The sequence below is a fragment of the Hesperophylax consimilis genome, chromosome 10, assembly GCF_061612785.1.
Source record: "Hesperophylax consimilis isolate HC1 chromosome 10, BYU_Hcon_1.0, whole genome shotgun sequence".
In the NCBI taxonomy this organism is placed as follows: domain Eukaryota; kingdom Metazoa; phylum Arthropoda; class Insecta; order Trichoptera; family Limnephilidae; genus Hesperophylax; species Hesperophylax consimilis.
In genome coordinates, this window is record NC_142845.1 from 33930889 (window position 1) to 33953591 (window position 22703).

Below are 22703 nucleotides of genomic sequence, written 5' to 3' on the forward strand. Positions count from 1 at the left end.
ATGGGTTGGCTCCGAATGAGAATTATATTGTCTATGGTTACGCCTTTTTTATAGTTTCTATCCTAGTCGATGGTGAGTATGTGTAGTAGTGACGTATATTTTTCAGTTACAGACTTTTATCTATGGCAAACATTAGGACCCATGGGCTCAGTACTAAAAACCCGAAGATATTGATCTAGTGAGTGGTTCATTTATGATGGGATCTATGGTGTGAGTGAATTTTGTTTATGGTGTGTTCGTTCGTGAAGTTCGTGCAGGTTTATTTATGAGTTCGTGAATAGAATGGTTTATTTATGTTATGTTTATGTTCGTGAACTTTGACCGGGAAAACTTGATTACGTTGTTGACATAAGAAGTGACATCTAGATAATTTTATTATTATCGGTCGTTATATTTTCGGCTTTTTCCATTTATTTCTTACATTTCAGCCGAAATTTTATCAAATTAACAAACATGAGTCTAAAATTGTACTACGATTTCTTATCGCAGCCTTCAAGGGCTCTGTATATATTATTTAAGAAAGCGAATATACCATTTGAACCTAAAGCCATATCATTGCGCAATGGTAAGTTATTCTATAAATCAAAACATAACCACTTCCCCCCTTCATATAATCCGAGTCTCTTCAAGACCCGCATTAATAAATCCCACTGCCCCTATCTGAACCTGTCTCGTAACTCTGCCCAAACGGGTGGTGGTATAGTTTCCCTGTCTTTATACTGTACAGTTATTTATGCTGTACAGACAGTAGCGGTCTTGTGAGGTGTCACATAAAAAAACCTTTATAAAGGTAGATGTCAACAAGTTTAGTGTTAATGACTTGTCATGTATTTTTACCATATTATTTTGCAGGGGAACATTTTTCAGAGGAGTACACTAAAATTAATCCGTTCAACAAAGTTCCTGCAATTGAACATAATGGCTTCGCTCTGACTGAAAGGTAATCTTTTTATGTATCTCACAAAACATCATGCGCTAGGTCTCTCTGCATAAGTATAATATATCTACCTACTTTCAAACATTTGTGGAAAAAAATACCCAAAATATTTCAGCCCGGTTCATATGAAAACCGTTCTGTCTCCAACTCAGTCGCTTCCTGTTAACTGTATATTGCTGAGAATGCTGCGGCTATGCTCTTTTATGTCACAATAGTATAAAGAAAGGTATTCCTTTTCATTTTCCTTGTTTGACTTTGAGATTGCGTTTCATCTAGCTGACGCTCACGTTAAAAATATTTTTTTTCTTATTAAAAGGACTCCTGCTGCTTAATATTTATCATGATAATATTTGTGTAATATTTTATATTGACGCTGAACAATTAAAACGAGAGAAGTGAATTGTGGGCGTATTTGTGTCCCCGAATAAATTTTTCATTACCTACTATTGTACATTTTCAAATATTGAAATTCTTTATTGAACAAATAATCAATTTCATTTGCCTGTCTGGGGCCTAGGAGTCAAAAGGTGTTATGTAAAAAAATACTCCTTTACATTCATATATACAAAACAAAGAAATAGTAACTAACACACATATTAGAAACACTAGATCTCAGGGTCAAATACATATGAAACTACAAATACAATATTTGGGCAAAAAGTTTCCTATATTATGGTACTACACTCTACAATAAAATCCTACTCTCATTCAAAACTTACAACAATATTTATCATTTAAATCTCAAATAAAAAGCTGGATTCAAAACATAGGGAGATCAGAAATAGATAACATACTGACACCAAATACAAACTGAAACCGAAATCAATCAATTGAACAAAAAAAAAACACCTTGTAATATATTTATAATTATTTCAGAAAAAAACCATTACTAAATTTTAATCATATGTAAATGAAATCCTCAGCACGGGAGATCCCAGTGAAGATATCTTTATATCTATTTGTTACAAAAAAAGAAGATGATAAAACATTTATTATATTATACTTTGCCTGTAAATATCGATGTATGTATTTATTTCAGTGTTGCCATTGCGCAATATCTTCGACGTGAGAAAATCATCCCTGAAAATTTCTACCCTTCGGACTCTAAGCTTCAAGCTCGTGTAGATGAGTTCTTGATGTGGCACCAGTTCAATGTTAGAGCTCCCTGCGCTCTGTACTTTCTGATGGTGGTATGTTACAAATAAGTTATATTATGACCAACTAACTATCACACAGACCATTGCGATAAGCAGAGAAAATAGAATGCCACACACCACTGTACCAGTTTACACTCTTCACTTCATCCATATTCATTTATATTTCCAACGCTTGAAGCATTATTGTTTCTCTCTATCATGTCGAGTCTTAAGCATTCATGATCCACTCGCTGTTTGTGTCTAAAATATTTTATCTTCTCTTTCTAGGTAGGTATTGTCGGATTTCGAAATGTTTTTATGTTAAGTTCTTGATATATCTTTTATCCAAGTTCCTACCTCCATAACCATCACTTTGTTGCCTCATAAAATAGAACAAAAAACAAAATTGTAAAAATCGAATGCAATTGTTTTCGAGCTGAAAAAAGAAAAGGATTATTCTTTATTCAATGATTGGAAATGGTTGGTTTGAGTTGATGCAGTTGGTTTGCTGTGAGGAAAACTATTGTTTCGATCTTGTATTAGTTTCGTTGTAATCACCATGACACTGTCACTGAAGATATAAACCTGACAGGTGTTTATTTGACACTGTAACGTATGTTAACTCTACATACTCAATAATAACAATGCTTGTATTATAATATTTATTTGAAAGAAGACTATCACGGTTCTGGACTGAGAGGCTCATTCCCGCTCATACGATCTCTTATATACGTCTCGTACTCGCTGTCTCGCTCTCATGCTGTCCCCCTTACACACATACACCACACCCCCACACTTAAATCATAATTACATCTTTTTATTTTTACAAATTTATATAAGCCAAATATATTTAATTATTTCCATTATGTATTTAATTTCCACTTTATATGTAATTATGTATGTTCTTGACTCTTCATTCGGTGTAGCATGGGCGTTGTCCTCGAGGGCGTAACCTCCCCTCCCATGGTGTAGGTGACCTGCAAAAATCAGAGGAATTAGGAAACTTGGTCATGTCCACGTCCGAGAGTGGACCCAGGTCCAGCAAATCATCAGACCTGTCACTCTCCCCCCACCTAACCTTCCTCTCTGAAATTTGATCATGGTGGCGTTTCCACACTTGTCCTGTAGACATAATTTTTACTAAATAAACCCTATTCCCCAATCTTTTATAAATTTCTCCTAAAATCCATTTGTTTTTATCACTTCTCAAATCCCTGGTTAAAACTTTAGATCCAACATCAAAGTACTTTTTAATTTTTTTTCCTCTATAATACTTTTTTTGTTTTTGCTGACTCAATAACATCTTATCTTTAATCGTGTTATCAATCCCTTTAAAACCTTGACCTTCAACATTATCTAATATTGGAATGATTGTATTAAAAATTGATCTAATTTTCCTTCCCAAAATTAATTTACTAGGTTCAATCCCCGTAGACATAGAAGGCGTATTCCTAATATCAACCAAAAATGTTAAAAGTTTATCCTCAAAATCAGCAGGCAATTTATTATTTATCATAATTTTTTTAAAAAAATTCTTTACCGTTCTAACCCCATTTTCGGCAAGTCCGTTAGAAGCTGGATGGTTGACAGGAGATGTCAACGATTTAATATTAAAATTATGACAAAATTCCTTAAAAACTGTTGAAGTGAACGCTGTACCATTGTCACTTACTATCTGCTCCGGAATTCCGAAATTAGAAAATAATCTTTTCAAAACTTTTATTGTACAAAACGAATCTACTTTATTTACGATGTGACAGTCTATCCATTTTGTAGTTGCATCAACGATTATCAAAAAATTGTAACCACCAAAAGGTCCCATGAAATCAATATGCAATCTATTCCATATTAATCCACTGATTGGCCACGGCTGTAACTCAACTTTACATGGAGTGGGTAAACACTCCAAGCATCGAACGCACTGCTTCACAGTTGCTTCTACCTCTGAGTTCATACCTAACCAAAAAAAATAATTTCGAGCAAGATTTTTAGATTTAACAATACCTAAATGCGATTGATGTATGAAATTCAATATGATTTCCCTTAATTCCCTCGGAACCACAAATTTATTATTATAAAATAAACACGAGTCATAAGTCGATAATTTATTTCTAAAATACCAGAATTTTAACAAGTCATCCTTTAAAAACTTTTTATCCGGCCAACCATTGATTACGAACCCAGTAATGCTTGCTATGTTTACATCTTTAATCGAAAACTGCTTCATCGTTTCTTTTGAAATTGTCGTTTCCGCCTCAATTATATTTAAAAAATCCGATTCAATCTTATCAACGTTCAGACTACCAATATAATTTAAGAAATATTCGCTACCGTCGACCTCGTCGATACAATTACTTAAATTATTATTACTATTAACCGGCAATCTAGATAAGAAATCCGCTTTGTTCTCACCCGACTTGACATATTCTATATTATAGTCAAATGTTTGTAAAATCAACGCATAGCGCTGTAGCCTATTTGCCGCTAGTATTGGCACTTGTTTTTCAGTGTTCAAAATATGTACCAAAGCTTTATTATCACAAGTTAGAACGAATTTATTACCATATAAATATTGAAAGAATTTTTTTAAACCAAATATTATTGCGCACGCTTCCTTATCTAGAATGGAATACCTCAATTCCGTTTTTGACAATAAACGGCTAGCGAATGCAATCGGTCTTTCCATGCCATTCTCATATACGTGACATATAATAGCAGATATACCTATATCACTCGCGTCTGTAATTAGCTTGATAGGTAATTGTGGGTCAAAATGCACCAAAATATTGTCTGACGTCAGCAGTTTCTTAACTTGCTCAAACGCAATATTGCATTCCTGAGACCATACAAATTTTATCCCTTTTTTCAACAATTGGTATAAAGGAGACAAAATACCTGACACATTCTGTATAAAAGACCTATAGTAGGAAATAACTCCCAGCAAACTTCTAAGTTCCGAAACATTTTTCGGTACACTCATTTGGGTAATAGCATATATTTTATTTTCTAAAGGCATAACTCCTTTCTGCGAAATTCTATAACCTAAATATTCTATCTCTGTTTCTAGAAAAGAACACTTATTTTCATTAATAGTTAATCCGCAATCACTTAACTTGCTAAGTACTGCTTCACAAATAGAAAATAATTCCTCTTTAGAATTCCCAAATAAAAGTAGATCATCTAAAAATACACGAACGTTCCTAAGTCCACCAACTATCGCCGTAATGACTTGCATAAAGATGGCCGGACTCGTGCTTAAGCCAAAAGGCAATACTTTATATGCAAATAAACCTATATGCGTACTAATCACACATAATTTTCTAGACTTTTCGTTCAATGAAATTTGCCCAAATGCATTTCGTAAGTCTATCTTAGCAAAATATTTTGCACCATTCAGAGATGAAATTAAATCGTCAATACGAGGTAGTGGGTATTTCAACTTCGCTAACATAGGATTCAATGTTGTTTTGAAATCAGTACAAATCCTAATTGAAGCGTCTTTCTTTTTTACAACAACAATCGGGCTTGCAATATCGCTTATTTCTACCTTTTCAATAATGTCTTCATGCAACATTCTCTGTAACTCTATCTCTACTTTCTCACGTAAACTAAAAGGTAATGGCCTCGGATTTACAAACTTTGGCCTAAAGTCCGAATTAACTTCAATGTTTGCCTCATAATTTTTAAGCCTACCCGATTTTTCTGAAAAAACATGAGCATATTTCTTCTTTAAACTTTCACGAAAAACAAGATGATTATCACAATTAATCTCACTGAATTTTACAGAATTTATTCCACTTAATCCGATACCGAAAACTTGTAAAAAATCTCTACCAACTATTGTAAAATTACCATTTTTAATTATTACGAACTGTATTTTCGCACTTTTACCTAAAAATGACACCTCTAAATTCACTTTACCTAAAACATTTAACTGCGTTCCGTCATACCCTGACAAATGAACATTATACTTTTCTAAATCGTAAGAAACAAAATATCTTAAATACACTTCATATGGTATCGCGTTTATCGCAGCTCCCGTATCTACCAACGCCGGCAATATTATGTTACCAATTAACAAATCTATATATGTGGGTTCCGGCCCCACATTATTATTAACCACGAACACCGAATTCAACCGTTTATTTTTAGTACCTACATAATTTTTATTGTATTTACACAAATTACTAGGATGACCCGATTTGTTACAATGATTACACAAAATTTTTTTCCAGCAATCTCTTTGCAAATGATTTTTTTTTCCACACAAAAAACAAGTTTTTAACGTACCATTAACCGGTGATTTACTCCGCATTGAATTTTTATTCCTGGAAGGACTATCTTTCCTGGATTTATGGAAATACTCGCTTTCCTTATGAACAACATTTAAATTCGGATTTACTTTTTTAAAAGCCACAACATGTTCCCACGTCGCCGCTAGATTAATGCAATCCGTAAAAGAAGTATTGATTGCCTCTACGAATAGCTTGTGTTTCAATTTTTCATTAAAAATCCCAATAACGAATATGTCCTTTAAACATGGTTCCAATCTCAGCTCAAAATTACAAGATAAACTTAACCCTCTCAATCTAGCCGCGTAATCTTTAACGGATTCGCTAGGAAACTGTTTACATTTATAAAATAATTCACGAGACTCAAAAATATTTTTAACTGGTTTGCAATGTGAATCAAATAATTTACATAAATCTTCAAAAGAACAAACAAAAACCTTTTTTGGAAAACATAAATCACATAATAGAGAGAAAGTTTCTTCCGTGAGGCAACTCAGCAAAAATGCTCTTTTGCGTTCTGGTGACAACAACTTATCATCATTTAAAATGAGGGCCTGATCCAATCGTTCCCTGAACAATGACCAGTCTCCCGTTCTGTAACAGAACGTCCCCAAATTCTTACAAATCGCCTCCATTGGGAGAAGAACTGAAACAAGTTGAATAAAATATACGTATCTCAGCCCTTCCAGAGGTTATGCTCCGAGCCCCTGCCCTGAGCCTGTGAATCACCAACGTCTCAGCACCCTTTTCTGGCTCCGTCTCCCTTCAGCTGCGGACACGATCACCTTCCAAGGTCTTCCTTCCCGCTGTAGCGACAGAACCCCGGTCCCGGATTCCGGCCAATTCACCCTTGATGCCGATCTTGATCCTGGATCTTCTGCGTACCCCGTGTAACGGTGTACTCTCGACAAAATGTTGCAATGTCGGCTCCCACACACGTGTAAAATTGCGTTTTTACCGCGCAATTTGCCCGGCCCGATCTGCGTGCTCGCCTCGGCTGCGTGTGAATTCTCCAATTTGATAGCCTTTTATTATTCTTCTTCTTCCTTCAAAATTTAGCGATCCAACGCCCAAAAGCGCCAGACTATACTGTGATCACCAAAAATTCGAATAATCTTCTTGAATCATCTGATTCTCCGTAAACTTTTAATAATTTACGAACTACCGTGCTGCGCCACTGTAACGTATGTTAACTCTACATACTCAATAATAACAATGCTTGTATTATAATATTTATTTGAAAGAAGACTATCACGGTTCTGGACTGAGAGGCTCATTCCCGCTCATACGATCTCTTATATACGTCTCGTACTCGCTGTCTCGCTCTCATGCTGTCCCCCTTAAACACATACACCACAGACACCTTATGACATTTATGCAGCATTCTTCAGAATTTTTGATATGAAAAGTAAGTTTGAAATGGGTCGATAATTACCTAAGATATCGGCGTCTAGTTGTGACTTTTTTAGTATTGGTGTAACTACAGCTGACTTGAATGATTCAGGAAAGTCACCCATGCTGAGAAATTTATTAAAAACGTAAACTAGGAACGGAGCTAAGACAATGGAACATTTTTTTAATAACCATGTCGGTATAGGACAATCAAGACTGCACTGCTTATTGTAGGCGAGCTTGAAATTAATTTACTTCTTCCAGTGTTGTGGGTTTGAAATTAACAGGGTATTAGTAGAATTAATAGTGGATATTGGCGGAGGGGCGTGAGATGTGGAGGCACGAATAGATTCAATTTTGTTTTGTTTGTTAATTTTATTTTGTAATTTTATTGTTGTTTCAATTTTGTTTAAGTACTTGAATCTCTCATATATTTGGGATGATGATATTTTTAAAATTTTATTCCAATACTTTTACACTATACATATATTTACTGTGCTTGAAAATTTACTTTTTTTTCCTTACTGTATCTGTTTTCAAATCTGAATTTATATACAGATATGGTAGCTGTTAATGGTTCCTTGGCAACTAGAGACAGTGGCAAATCAACACACTTTCAAAAGTGATTTAAAGTCATTAAAAGTGATGAAAAAAAACTGTCGTATAAACCTAACGGAGCGTAACCTATTTAACCTAGTTTAAAAGAAAATCAGTTTTCAAGAGTGTGTTGAATTGCCACGTTCCTGAGTTGCCTGGTTACCCTGTTAATCTATCATTACATATTTGCTTATCCTATTTTAATCATAGGTTTATTTATACATAGGATATGAAATTTTCTATTTTATAACTTTTCCCTTTAGGTTTTCATCACTATGGGGCAGTTAAAATTGGCCATATGCAATTACTTTTTCATAGAAGGCAATAAATAAAGGGAGTGTTTTGTTTCATGTTTAGGACAATTATTATTTTTTAATTTTCGGTGAAAGCACATGGTTACCAGCAATCTATTATAGATATATATCATTAATCATTTTTATCATCTCATTATCTCCATGCGACCAGCAAAGTTTTGATATCTATATACAGTCGAACTTGATTATAATGATCAGGGCAATAGCGAGTTTACGGCTATAATGAGCAATTACAAAACCATATTTTAGTTCAGGCTTATCTTCATATAATTGTTGACTGTTGTAACAAGGTCAATTCACTGATTATACAATAATTTTGTCAACACAATTTACTGTACTTTTGCGAATATATTGATAGTAGAGGTAGGTAGGTAGGTACATACGACTTTTTAAAAACATATTTTGGATATATCGAGTAATGGCTATAAGGAGCAAATTTAGTTGGTCCCCTCGAGTTCGTTATAACCAAGTTTGACTGTATATAAGTACTATAAATATGTAATTAACTTTTATCAATATCTCACACAACAATTTTGTATTTATATATCTTTTACTATAACATATCTTGGAGAATGCCTTCAGCACGGATTTCTGCATTGAAGCTTACTGGAAAAAGATATTTCCTCCATCAAAGCGGAGGAAGGTTTTAAATTCTTCGATGATATGATTACATAAAATTATGTACAAACCATGCTATCTATAAATATTATCATTTTCTTTTTAGTTTATACTTTTTTTAATTATGTGCGTCACCTCACTCTTTAACCTTTGACCAAGGGTTCGGTATTAAAATCTTATGCATTTGTGTGTGTATCTTATGAATACGTCAGGAAAAATCTGCTTTAGCCTTTTATGAACTTTTTATTTTATTTGGAAAACCAACAGTAAACAATATTTTAAAAGTATTTGCTTTCTTTTATTTTAGTTATTTTATTAATGAATCGGCCAAAAATAAATCACTATAGCAATACTGCAATTTACGACACGACGCACAGAACAAATTGACATACATGTACATTCTTAATGCTCGAATGCGCGTAAATACACACATACTAGCATCAGTCTCCTCAGAGAATCACTGCTTTTAACAGACATAACGACATGACATACAGCCACAGAACAAGTTGTATGCTCGAATATCTTTGAACCGCGTGCACACATACCAGCATAACAGTTAGGATGCTGTCTCGTACCCAGTATCCAAAAATCTGCAAAGAATTCAAATTTACTCCCGCCTTTTTGGCTAAAGCATCAAACATGCAAATAATGACTTTAATGCTTATGCATGTAATGCTCTGAATAGCATACCTTATAATGAATCGAGTGGATTGTTTTCAGTTTGTGTTTGTGTGATGCATTTTTAACATTATAATAACTACTTGAACATTGAATACCCTTTGAATGTTTATTTAATTAATTTAATTTAGGATCTGTAATTGATGTTGCAGAGGGTAAAGGACTTATAGAGCTAATTAGATATACTATTTTTTGACAGTAATTGCGTTTTGTTCGTTTTTGTTGGGCTAGTCTGTATATTTGATGGAAGACAATATTGTGCAGCATCACTTCTACAAAAAGTCACCGACCACCAGTGGTACCTCTTCTTCTGCTTTTGTATGGTGGGGGTCAGAGAAGAACATCTAGGTCAGTGAGCCAGTCCAGGGCCCCAGGCTTCGCCCTATGTACGTATACAGGGTTTTCCAATAAGAGGTGTTATTTTGAATAGCCCGCTATTTCGGTAGATGTTACTTTTGAAGCTGTCATTTTTTGACATTTGACAAGTAGAAACTACGCCATAAATAAAAATGGAACGATACACGCTTCAACAACACATTGAAATTATTAAAATTCACTTGAGTGAATCAAATGCAGATCATCTTGTGTGATGAGGCCCATTTCCACCTCGGTGGCTTCGTCAACAAGCAAAATTGTCGCATCTGGGGCTCGGAAAACCCAAGAGTTATTGTTGAAAAGCCTCTCTATTCTCAACGTGCGACTGTTTGGTGCGGTTTATGGTCCGGCGGAGTCATTGGACCTTACTTTTTCGAAAATGAGGCTGGAGCAACAGTTACGGTGAATGGATTGCGCTATCGAGAGATGATTAATGATTTTTTATTGCCAGAATTGGATGGTATTGATCTGGACTACGTTTACTTTCAACAAGACAGCGCTACGTGCCACACAAGCAACGAAACCATTGATCTTTTACGATTGAATATCAAAATATCACCTCTTATTGGAAAACCCTGTATTATAAAAGATGTGTTAGTTCATATTTGTAATAAGCATTTACTTTGTGGCTCGTCATAATTTACAATAAAAGATATAAATTTGTTTTAGACCACTTTAATCACAATTAAAGTGGTCTAAAACAAATTATTATCAATTATTGTAGATGTGTTAGTTCACTACCAAGAGTCACTCTCTATTATTTATTTATTTTTACTTCTAGGTGCTTCTTTACATAGAGCCCTGTGAACTGCTTGTATTGTTTATATAATCTTACGTTTTTTTCTTTTGTAGGCCATTGAGCCCATGTTAACAGGAAAGCAGCCCAGCGAGAAGAGGGTTGAGAACCAGACCAAGAAGATGGTGGAAGCCCTGGATGTCCTGGAAAACAAGGTGCTGAACAAGGGGACCAAGTTCCTCCTCGGAGACAAGATCACGGTGGCTGACATCTTTGGGGCTTGCGAAGTTGAGCAACCCAGTAAGTTTGACTGATATTTACACTTGTGAATTTTCAACGCACATTTTATTCAACTGTGCTGTTATGTTATTTTTTTAAATGTAGGTATACAGGGTGTATCGGCACTTACCCGACAAACTTTAACCAGCTATTCCTTAGCACATTTGGAGTAAAAAATGTTATGGGCACTTTGCAGTCCAATTAAAAACAAAAAATTAAAAATTTCCACACTCCATCACTGTCATTGGCATTGCTTTTCGTGTTCAACAGCTGTTATAAGCAAGTATGTCGAGAAGCGTCTTCGCTCTTTCCTACACACTAAATAATAATAGTTAAAAATGAGACGACGAATGGTGCCGTGCCATTTCGTTGTGATTGCAAAAGTGCGCCAAAATAGGTACACACGTACATTGTTCAACGGAATTCGAATAAAATATTGCCAGATGGGTTTTCAAACTTTGACAAAGGATAAAACAGTGGTGACATGTGGTGAAAATATGACTAATATTTTTTTTATTAAAAACAATGTTACCGAATAGCAAAGTGGGTTTAACATTTTTTACTCCATATATGCTCAGGAATCGCTGGTTAAAATTTGTCGGGTACGTGCCGAAACACCCTGTATATGTATCTCCCATTGGCATGTCACGACTTTTTTTTTCGATTTTATAAAAATTCTCAATTGTAATTTATTTTTATTTAAGATGTTTTTTTTATAGTTAGATGTCCTTACTCTTCAGATATCTATTTCAATACAAAAAATTCTTTCTTCTGGAAAATTGCCTGCTTATTTTTTTGAAGATAATGTTAATTTGTTTTTTTTTACTTCATTCATTTCTATGAATGTTAGTTGTGCTGTGATTTTTCATTCATACAAGCTAGTAAACCAGTCCCAGCGAGAGTTCGTATGGACGACTTCTATATTCGTTCTCTTCCCTCTCACGCGTCTTATTTTAAAATGAAAAGACAAAAGATACTAGAACAATGATGTCATATACTATCTCTCACTGGTACTAGTTTCTTGCTGATATTCGATTGATTTGGCTCTAGGAATAGATTTTCGCCAGTACAAGCTACATAATGTAATATTACTAATATTATATATTGTTGTTATGTGATTTTTTTGATTTTTTAATGGTTTTTCACACATACCTACAAGATAGTATTGTACCATTAATATTTGATTAATTTTGCTCTGGGAATGGATTTTTCACACATTCAATCCAGAGGCGGCTCGTGACTGAAATTGCCAGCAGTGCATTTCACTTTTAAAATGTACCTAGTGTGTAATTTAGGTGGATCAAATTAATGAGTGGGGGTACCTACTGCAATTCTTTTTATGTACTAAGTTATATTTGTAAGCTAATTGATTCCCAATATCATCTCGATAGTAAAGGTCACACAATTCATCGTTAAAAATATATCTAAACCGTTTTAATCCACCGCGCACAAGTACCAATGTGTGAATGGTCATAGTGTTAACATTGTACATTAGTATTTATAAGCGAATACATTCCAGACGCATTAGATTACGCATGATGCAAAATTCACTTGCCGTCAAGGCGCTTTGATAATGCACGGGGTGAGTTATACATCTGCATTGCTCTAACACATGATTTGATGTTAAGAGTGTAATCTATCTCGCTCACTTCACCGTTTCGGCTAGGTCAGGCTGTCTCGATACAGCCCGATGCTGTTTCAGTAGTATGATAAAACATGGTTCTGTGCATATCGGGAAAGGCACGGCCCGTCTTTGCGCGGGAGTCTTGTACTAGAAAATAGCTCAAATAATGACCTGGCGGGAATTATGACTGGAGCGTACTTTTGTACATCGATGATTAGGGCACAGATGTCATTGTTAGTTGTTATATGAAGACTCAAGACTAGCAGTGTAATGCACAAATGCATGTACCAAGGAACCGCCTCTGATTCAAACTAGTATTGTGTGCGTTGTACATACATACCTGATTTTTTAATAGATTTTGCTCTAGGAATGGATTTTTTACACAAAAAGTTAATTGAATGTTTTATATTTGTAATATTAGATTGATTTTGCTGTAGGAATGGCTGGCTATGATCCCAAGGAGGGCAGACCAAAGCTCGCGGCCTGGATGGAGAGTGTCAGAACCGAGATGAATCCCTACTACGATGAGGCCCATCACACCCTCAACAAAATATCCAAGAAAAATGAGGGCGCTGCAAAGGTTAAGGCTAAGCTATAAGCTATAAGGCTACCACTATCAATAATAATTACATTTTTCTTTAATCATTTATATACGTATCTAATGCGTAAATTTCACTGGTTTTTGTAACTCAGTACATATGTAATATAATAAAAATATGTACATATATTTAACCAAATAGCTGGAAGCTTAGCTTTAAAAACCTACAGTAATTATATTTTTCTTTAATCATTTATATACGTATCTAATGCGTAAATTTCACTGGTTTTTGTAACTCAGTACATATGTAATATAATAAAAATATGTACATATATTTAACCAAATAGCTGGAAGCTTAGCTTTAAAAACCTACAGTAATTATATTTTTCTTTAATCATTTATATACGTATCTAATGCGTAAATTTCACTGGTTTTTGTAACTCAGTACATATGTAATATAATAAAAATATGTACATATATTTAACCAAATAGCTGGAAGCTTAGCTTTAAAAACCTACAATAATTATATTTATTGCTCCTGTTATTGAACTAGTGAAACTGTCTTATACAGGGTGTCCGGAAACTCGTAGTACAAGCGGGAAACTGGTGAATCTACATCACATTTGGAGTCGATTTTGTAGTATATATTTTTTTTATTTGAGCTTTCGTTATCGAGTAAATCGAGTTTGAAGTTGATTTTTTTTTTTAAATTTTTTTTTTTTTTTAATCAAATTCTTGTAAATTATTAATGAAGATCAAAGTACCCAACTAATTAAAACTATTTGAAAGTAAAACAAATGAAGAAACTCGGATTTGAAGCATTATTTTGAAATCACCCTTCATTTAACCCGGTGTAATCATAAAATATTTCTGCTCTGCAGGGTTAAAACATCTGTTGTTCAACCCTAAACACCAGAAAAAACTTTAACCCTAAAATAGCCGAAAAATATTTTTTTTTGGTTTTTTTTTTTTTTTGAAAATGCTCAAATCAAAAAACTTTATGTTTTTTTGGGTTCCCCATGTGGTGTAGATTCTCCAGTTTCCCGCTTGTACTACGAGTTTCCGGACACCGTGTATAAAATCGTAAACAGTCTTGTTGATTCATCATATATTATCTGCTAGAAAAGATAGCATTTCGTTGCCCTGAACACAACACCAGATCGAAGGACTTATTTAGAACACCACACTGTAAAACCAAATATGCGCAAAACTCTTTAATAGGACGTATCTGTAAAACCCACAATGCCTCTAGAGATGTAGACATTCTCAAGTGTAACTTGAAAACATATAAAATGCAACTTACTAAACTGACCATCTTAGTTTATTTTATTGTTTTTATTATAATCATGCGAAAACTGTATTACTACTAACTGTCTTTAATTGTTTTTATAACATTTTGTAATTCCTTATAATGTTTATTCTTTATATTTCTTTTTCATTTATTAATATATTGTATAGGTGCAAATATTGAATCAACGACTAGAATTAATGGAACATTATTGGTCTAATATTGTAATGCTGTGTTGCTGTTAATGCTAAATATATAAATGAGTGTTTGTTTCCTAAATAAAAATAAAATAAATATACTTTAGGTGATTTTGCACAAAAACGGCACTATAAAAATCATCCAAATTTATTAATATTATTATAAGGTTCTTCGGGAAATCTAGGTTGAATATATATATATTTTTTATTTTTTTTTGATACAAAGAATGAAAATTCGAACCGGTTGAATTTAACTTAATAGTTTATTACTCTTATTAGCTTTGATTTTCGAATATATTATTATCGTTTGATTATTATTATTTTTAGATTGACTGAAATTTTGGGGGTGCATTGCACCGACGTTCCTTAGAGTTAGCTGCTACTGATTGTAAGACTACTACAAGATGCTATTAAAATGTATTTATAACTATATGAAGTTTTGTTACCCTAGGTTTTATTCTGTCTGTAATATAATACTATTATTTTGTATTTCTAATGTACTTTGTTGCATTTCATCCATCATTTTTAAACCATATATTTTGAAATGTATACCCACCTGTGTATAAACCATTATTATTGCTAATAAAATTAGAAAATACATTTTGGTTTTAGTTTCATTTTGGAGTACTATCAGGAAACCACAGACAATAGAAACAATGGGAGATATGGCATGGAAGCGTGAAGACTGACTCTGAGTTACAACCAAACTTAAAAAACTATCAATGCTGCTATATGTTTGAAAATGCTTTTGGTGTGTAGGTAGAAAGAAAGGTGGGGCGTATGAAGCAGTGGTATAGGTGAACGATGTGACATTTTTGTGTGTGCGGTTTCATACTTATAATGGTTCATGGCCCATCTCCCTTATTTCTATTATCTGTGCAGGAAATCAAGGAAAACAACATGATGTTTTCAAAATAATATTTATTTATTTTTAACACATCAACACGTACACAGTTAAATAGTATTTATTAATAGTTACAGCAAATGTTTAACACCTAGGGGCCAGAGCCCTGCAATTGCAGTGTTGAAGAATCGTGCCTACGCACGGTACAAAGCACTGCAATTGCAGCGTCGACCCTATACATTAATTTTACCTTCGTATATTACCTCTACTAGGTTAGTTAAAGACAAAAATAAAAATGTCACTTTAGACACAGTGAAAATTATATGGTTTTGAAAAAGGTTCTATCGATGTCGGGGTATTTTTTTTTAGATAGTGAACATATTTTTGTATTTAAATTTTTTTTGTAAATTTTAGCAACATGTATTGGATTTAAACCAAAGAAAAAAATTTACATTGTATTTTTAACCATTCATATTGATAGCAGTTAATAAATTCTTTATTGTGTTCTGATTGCTTGGACATTTCGTAGTTTAGCATCCATTTTTTTAAAGTATCAAAATTAAACAGAATTTTACAAAAGCACCTAATTATTAACATTTAAATTTTTTCTTACTTAGTTTATGCATTTGCCAAATAAGTTGGATTTAGTTAAAATTTGGACAAATTCTTATAAAAATAATATACGATCATAAGAAGTATGCTTTGTACTGTCTGGGTTTGTGAGAAGTTAAAAATGTTTTTATTTAAGAATTACATTTTGTTGAATCAAAAAATATCCCATGTTGTAGTATTTTTTATAAATTCACATAAATAGTGCTGTCCATGTACCGCGCTCTTAGTATTAGAGGCTTTTTTTTGCAGTCATAAGGACAAACAATTTCAATTGTGACATAATAATATTCCGGGTTTTTGCATTAATGTTCAACTATCGTTTGATACATGCTTGCACGCTTTACAGTGTCAGGACGGAGCTAATGGGGCATTTTTTTTTTATTAAACATTATGGAACCACACAAAACTTATTTATACTTATACCCTATAACTTACCCTAACACATGGTATTTATATAAAATTTTTGGTAAACATGGGACATAATTTTTTTTTGTAAATATTTTATGGAACCACACAAAACTAATTTTTTTTTAAAAAAGAAAGACATACATTCCCGGGTTACGAATAACCTGACAATATTTGAAAACCTCCTACTACCACCACAGTAAGCGAAAATGTTGTTTGTGCTGTGATGGAGAACTTAGCCGGCCGAGGAATTGAACACACTACGCCTGGGTGGGACCCAAACGCGATGTCAACTCAGCCGCCGACCGATCGAAAGTAATATACTTAAAATAATCTAGCACATATTATAAAATTTCTGGTAGGAATGGGACATTTTAACATTTTATGGAACCACACAAAACTAACTTACTTATTTATACTTAAAATAATCTAGCACATGTATAAATTTTTTGGTGGATATGGGGCATATTTTTTTTGTGAAACATTTATGGAATAACACAAAACTAACATACTTATTTATACTTATAACCTAGCACATATTATTTATATGAAATTTTTGGTAGGTATGGGATATATATTTTTTTTGTAAAACATTTAATGGAACCACACAAAACTAACTTACTTATTTATCTTAAAATTATTTATATTAAAAATTCGTTACGTATGCGTATTATAATTAATTATTAATTTAAAACAGATGAAGAAAAAAACTAGAAGTGCCTTCCATAAAAATTTGAATTGAAACAATTGTTGTCGCTGACTTAATGCTTTTTGGTTCTAGACCATTTAGCATGTGCTTTGTCTCACTTTCACTCTTCTGACATTGCATATCTCCATCCTTTACCATTTTTTTCTTTATCTATGTTTTAAATGAATAATTATAACATTATGGATAGGAAACTTGGACACACGCACAATAGTCAAAAAAATTGTAATTAAAAGTAATTACAACCTAAAAAGAGACAAGAAGATATTAGCGGTTATGTCACCGCTCCTAGAGTCATCAAAATCATAACCAGACGGCATGTGTTAAACAGCCGAGACAGCAATTATTCTTTCGAGACTTCAATAATAATATCGGTACCACCATACGTAGACTGCTGACTTGCATATAGGGTGATGCAAACGCCCAGACAATAAACCGAGTCAGCGGTCCTGCGGGTTCGAAGTCCAGACGCTACTCCAACCCGTGGCAGACGAGAACAAAGAAATCAGCAGCTATATAAGCGGTGGAGAACCTAAGTCAGTAGTCACTAGTCAATAGTCAGTAGTCAGTAAGTCATCAATCTGCCGCCAACGATTTACTAATCTCACGAGTGACAACTGAGGGGCCCCGCGCCCCTCCGCGAAGGACATATACCCGGCTTCGCCCGTACCATCATGGACTCTACCGGGACATCAACCTAGCGCCTTGTCCGGATCGCCGTCCCTGGCAAGCGCTACTCGGATTACAAGCGCCCTGGTCCCAGCGTCTCTGACCAGCGTTTCTTCCACGCATCATGACCACCACGAGGACACGCAGCATCCTCACTGGTCACACCGCGCCCGTTCAACCGACTTCAAGGTCCACCATCTCGTTAAAATATTGCACATACATACATCATTGAGAGGATATTTTTCATGTTATTAAGTTATTAATATTTTGGCTTATTAATAAAGAAACTACTGTCTTTCAATATTTTCCAGTGAAAATTATCTTTTAATGTATCTACAATTTTTGTTTTAAATGCATATATTATTACAAGTTGCAGTTCACAGAATACAAAATAAGAACCCATTGGGTGATATTTCAGGAAAATAATGGCGCTGTTAAAATTTGCAAAGTAATATTATTAATCAGACATGTGAACGATGTCCGACGTCTGGACATGAAGCTATGCCTACTACCTAGCAACTCATTTTGTTGTGGTAGAATACTGTTTACCGTTAGTCGTACACTCGTTCGCTGGGAGCCAGGCGTCGTAGGAGTCACGGCATACTGTGATATAGCGGGTGAGCAGAATATTCAATCTTTATCGGTGTGATCGTTCAATAAAGTGACTCTTTTGAATCGAATCAAAATATTACGCTGGCGTCGAGACTCCCGCTCTTGACAAAATGAGTCATGACTCAACTATATTCTACATGCATGCATAATATCTATTAAATAGTTCCTTATACATTATATCCCCCACCTTAGTATATATGCTTACATCAATGAGAGGATAAACCACTTCAAGTGTACTGAGGGAATTCCATTGTACCCAAAGTAAGCTCTTTAAAAATTTTCAAATATGGAAACTCTTTCTCTAGGAGTCAAAACGGTGATATCAGTTTTTTTTCAAATCGGTATAGATTACACTTCTAGGGAATTCAATTCAGTTCAGTGGCTTACATGTTGTTAAAATTACAGTACATAAAAACATTTTCTTTTTTTTTCTTTTAATACACCCATGGGGCTTTTAATTTGCGTACATTGATATGTTTACAATTATTTACATATAGGTTATAAACAACAATTTCTTACATTACAGTGGTTTACAATTAGATAAAATTTTTAAAAAATCAAACTGAAATTATCAGAAATAATATTTTGACATTAAAAATTATTTAAGTATGTTTTGTTACATTAAAAATGTCGATATCATTGGTATATTCATTTGCTAAACTATCCAGGTGAGGAATCGGTGAGTTTCCTACATAATTTGGCTGTGAATGGTGACATTGAAATAGAACCTTATGCCTAGTAAGTCGAGTAGGTACTCTTAAATTGACCAGACTCAGAAGTTCACAGTCAAGCTCTGAATCTAAAATTTTGAAAAAGAAGCATAGGGCGCTTATACTGTCGATCCTCAAGTAATAATATAATATTTTTTGCTGAATTCTTTCAACATTTTTAATGTGAATTTTATGGTGAGGAATTATACTGTAATTGGTTACGATTAATAACAATTTAACTTGAATACATATTTGGCAAAATCATCTTTATAACCTGCTGTACGCCGTCATTGCCGATAGGCACAATCTAAAAAATCATTTCTCTAAGTTATTGTGAGAAAACAATTTATGATAGAAAATACACAATTTTTATAAATATTTTATATTATTTTCATTATATTATCTGGTAAAATGGAACAATTTACGATAACGTAATTTTGCAAAAAAACAGGTAAGTTATTATGAAAATACAATCGCTGGCGCTTGGCGAAAATTATGCATCGGCACACCAAGAGTTAATGAATTTAGAAAAATAAAATTATTTTATTTTTTTGAATGACCATTTTATGATTCATAAACACTTTTTCTTATTTTTAAAATACATACATACAATGTTCGGTGAGGTGCTCATAATAATATGATTCTGTCTTATCACATCATTTGAGTTCTCTGTATGCTAACACTACATTTATGTATTTATTGTAATTTATAATAAAATTACCACATAATGTATATTCATTTATGATAGGGTGAGTAGGTAGGTACTAACACGTTTAACATTTTTATAATAATATTTTTTTTTGTTTATTCATGTCAAATCAGTGCTTGAAGTGATGCCAAATTAGATATATATTTTTTTGACCTTTGTTTTTTCTTCAAGCACTGTTGTTTTTAATAAAATGACACGTAATACTAAAAATTTAACATAGCATTTCATTGGTTTGAAACCAAAACATTTTTTTTTGTATTTTAGAAGAAATTTATAATTGACTCAGGGTTTCAGGCTCCTCTCTCAAATGTACATATAAAGAAAGTAGTATTTATGTTAATTATTTACATTCAATTACTCTTAAATATGACTATCCACGTTCACATCTATGTGAATACAGCTAATAATAACAATTTGGGAGGGAGGTTTGGGTACCGTCACCCCGGGAACTATTTATTGAACGACAGAGGCTGATTTGGGGAGACCCTTTGACCTCTCCAACAGGTCTCAAGACCCATCGCCTTGTGCCACCGTGGGATTCCTAGATTCCTACACAACCCTCATAACTTTTACCTTCCCAGAACTTTCTCTCCTTCCTTTCCTTAAAAAAGACCCTTCACACTGCATCCCAAAAGATGACATAGGTCCTGAGGAAAAGTATTTTCTTCAGGGCCTCCTGTGTGTGGGTTTAGTGTAAAATAAAAAATAAAACTAACATTGACTTTAACCTAAATCTAATTAATCTAGTAATATTTCATGAATTCATGATCAAACTAATGATGATCAGATTGATCATGATTTCATGAATGTTTTTGGTAACCAAGTGACTATTTTGACATGCTTTGTGTATTTAAAATTAAAATTCGGTGTTTATTAATATTAATATTCAATCATATATTCAAAAATATGTATATTTTTAAAGCTGTTTTACCTAGCTCTTAGAATATATTCACAGACAAAAGGATAATATTATGATTTTTTAGATGTACCCTACTTGTAATGAATGCGAAAATATATTTCAAATTCATCAAACAATAATTTTTACATCACACAAAATATCGACGGTTCTGAGAAATTTGTAACTTTACACAATTTTTTATTTATTTTGGAAAACCAACAGTTATATTATTTTACAGTGTGCAATGAAATATGTACATTTACGTAATTATTACATCAACAAGAAGTTTTCACTGATGTATCTTAATTTTTTCGTGTGTAAGACAAAAGAGTTACACTAGCCTATGGGGATGGGATAGTGGGAGGGAGAAAAAGGGGATGGATTTAGTCTGTATTAAGTAATATGTATTGTGTGAATGTTATAAAAGTGAGGTGCTGTATTAAATAAGTCGAATTCACTGTAGTGTTAAACATTAACAGATGTAGAACTTCACTGAGAATTCTGGGCTTTGTTCTACGCACTGCAAGGAAGTAGACTTGAAAATGGGTCGGTGATTTGGAGTCCACACCAGGTAAAGTATTCTCTCATGTTGGAGAGAGTTCAGAAGAAATTGTTGAGATTTCTCTACATGAGGGAGTATGGTTACTACTCATGGCTTTATCCTACTGACTTTCTTTTGGGTATGCTCGGAATGAACTATCTACGGGTCAGGAGAGATGTGCGCATTGCTACACATTTCTTCAGACTGATTCATGAATGGTTTGAAAACTCGGTCATCATGGAGAGCATTCATTTCTATGTTCCCGATGGTTAAATTAGTCACCGACAACATTGACTATTCTATCTCCTGGCCTACAGGACTATCTTGCCAATGGTCATGCTTGTGGGGAGAGCAGTCTTGCTGTTGAACAGAATCAATTCGGATATCGACATTTTAGCATCAATGAAGCTGCCTTTGTACCCACTGTTTATATTAACTTAAGAATTTTTATTACCAAATGTATTTTAAAAACGCATTGAAATTAACAATTTTGTAATGTTTTTAAATTGCATTGAATTGAATTGAATTTATGCAGCCTGGTGAATGAATGTCTTTTGTTTAGAGTTAGTGTTGCATTGAGGGATGTTAAATGTGTGGTTTTGTCTGTTATGTCTGATGAGCACTTATGGATTCTTTGAAGTAGTTCTGGGCATTCTATCATAGAGGTGGCTAATGTTTATTAAAATAGTACATCTGATGAATTTCTACGACTATAAGAATTATTTAAAGTTTCTCTTCTACATTTTAACATTTTTATTATTTTGAAAGCAAGAAATAATATAAAAGCATCTTGATATGTATGAACCCCAATTTATTTTATTGAAAAATATATTATTATATCTTCTAACAGCTTTTTTTGCAATGTTACCAATTTACACATCGGACATCGGTAGATAAAATATTTACACAAAATTTGTACACTTTGGGATATAATACATGGAATAATATTTACAGACCTTTGTAAAAATATTATAAAAATTAAATGACTAGAAGGTA

The 22703-nt window shown here is 33.4% G+C and overlaps 1 protein-coding gene across 1 annotated transcript; it reads left to right on the top strand.

Moving 5' to 3' along the window:
- Positions 1 to 249: 249 nt before the first annotated feature.
- LOC149420654 (glutathione S-transferase theta-2-like) lies at positions 250 to 15612 on the top strand. The gene is made up of 5 exons (XM_089636865.1): positions 250 to 565; positions 853 to 940; positions 1977 to 2127; positions 11192 to 11375; positions 13416 to 15612. The coding sequence occupies exons 1-5, from the start codon at positions 454 to 456 to the stop codon at positions 13574 to 13576; spliced, it is 696 nt and encodes a 231-aa protein (XP_089492991.1). The 5' UTR covers positions 250 to 453; the 3' UTR covers positions 13577 to 15612.
- The last annotated feature ends 7091 nt before the right edge of the window (positions 15613 to 22703 follow it).

What these genes read in the sequence shown, in the direction of transcription:
- LOC149420654 (XM_089636865.1), top strand. Translation starts at nt 454, where the DNA reads ATGAGTCTAAAATTGTACTACGATTTCTTATCGCAGCCTTCAAGGGCT. An exon ending in AGCCATATCATTGCGCAATG is followed by an intron (nt 566 to 852) that starts GTAAGTTATTCT and finishes ATTATTTTGCAG; the next exon opens with GGGAACATTTTTCAGAGGAG. An exon ending in GGCTTCGCTCTGACTGAAAG is followed by an intron (nt 941 to 1,976) that starts GTAATCTTTTTA and finishes TATTTATTTCAG; the next exon opens with TGTTGCCATTGCGCAATATC.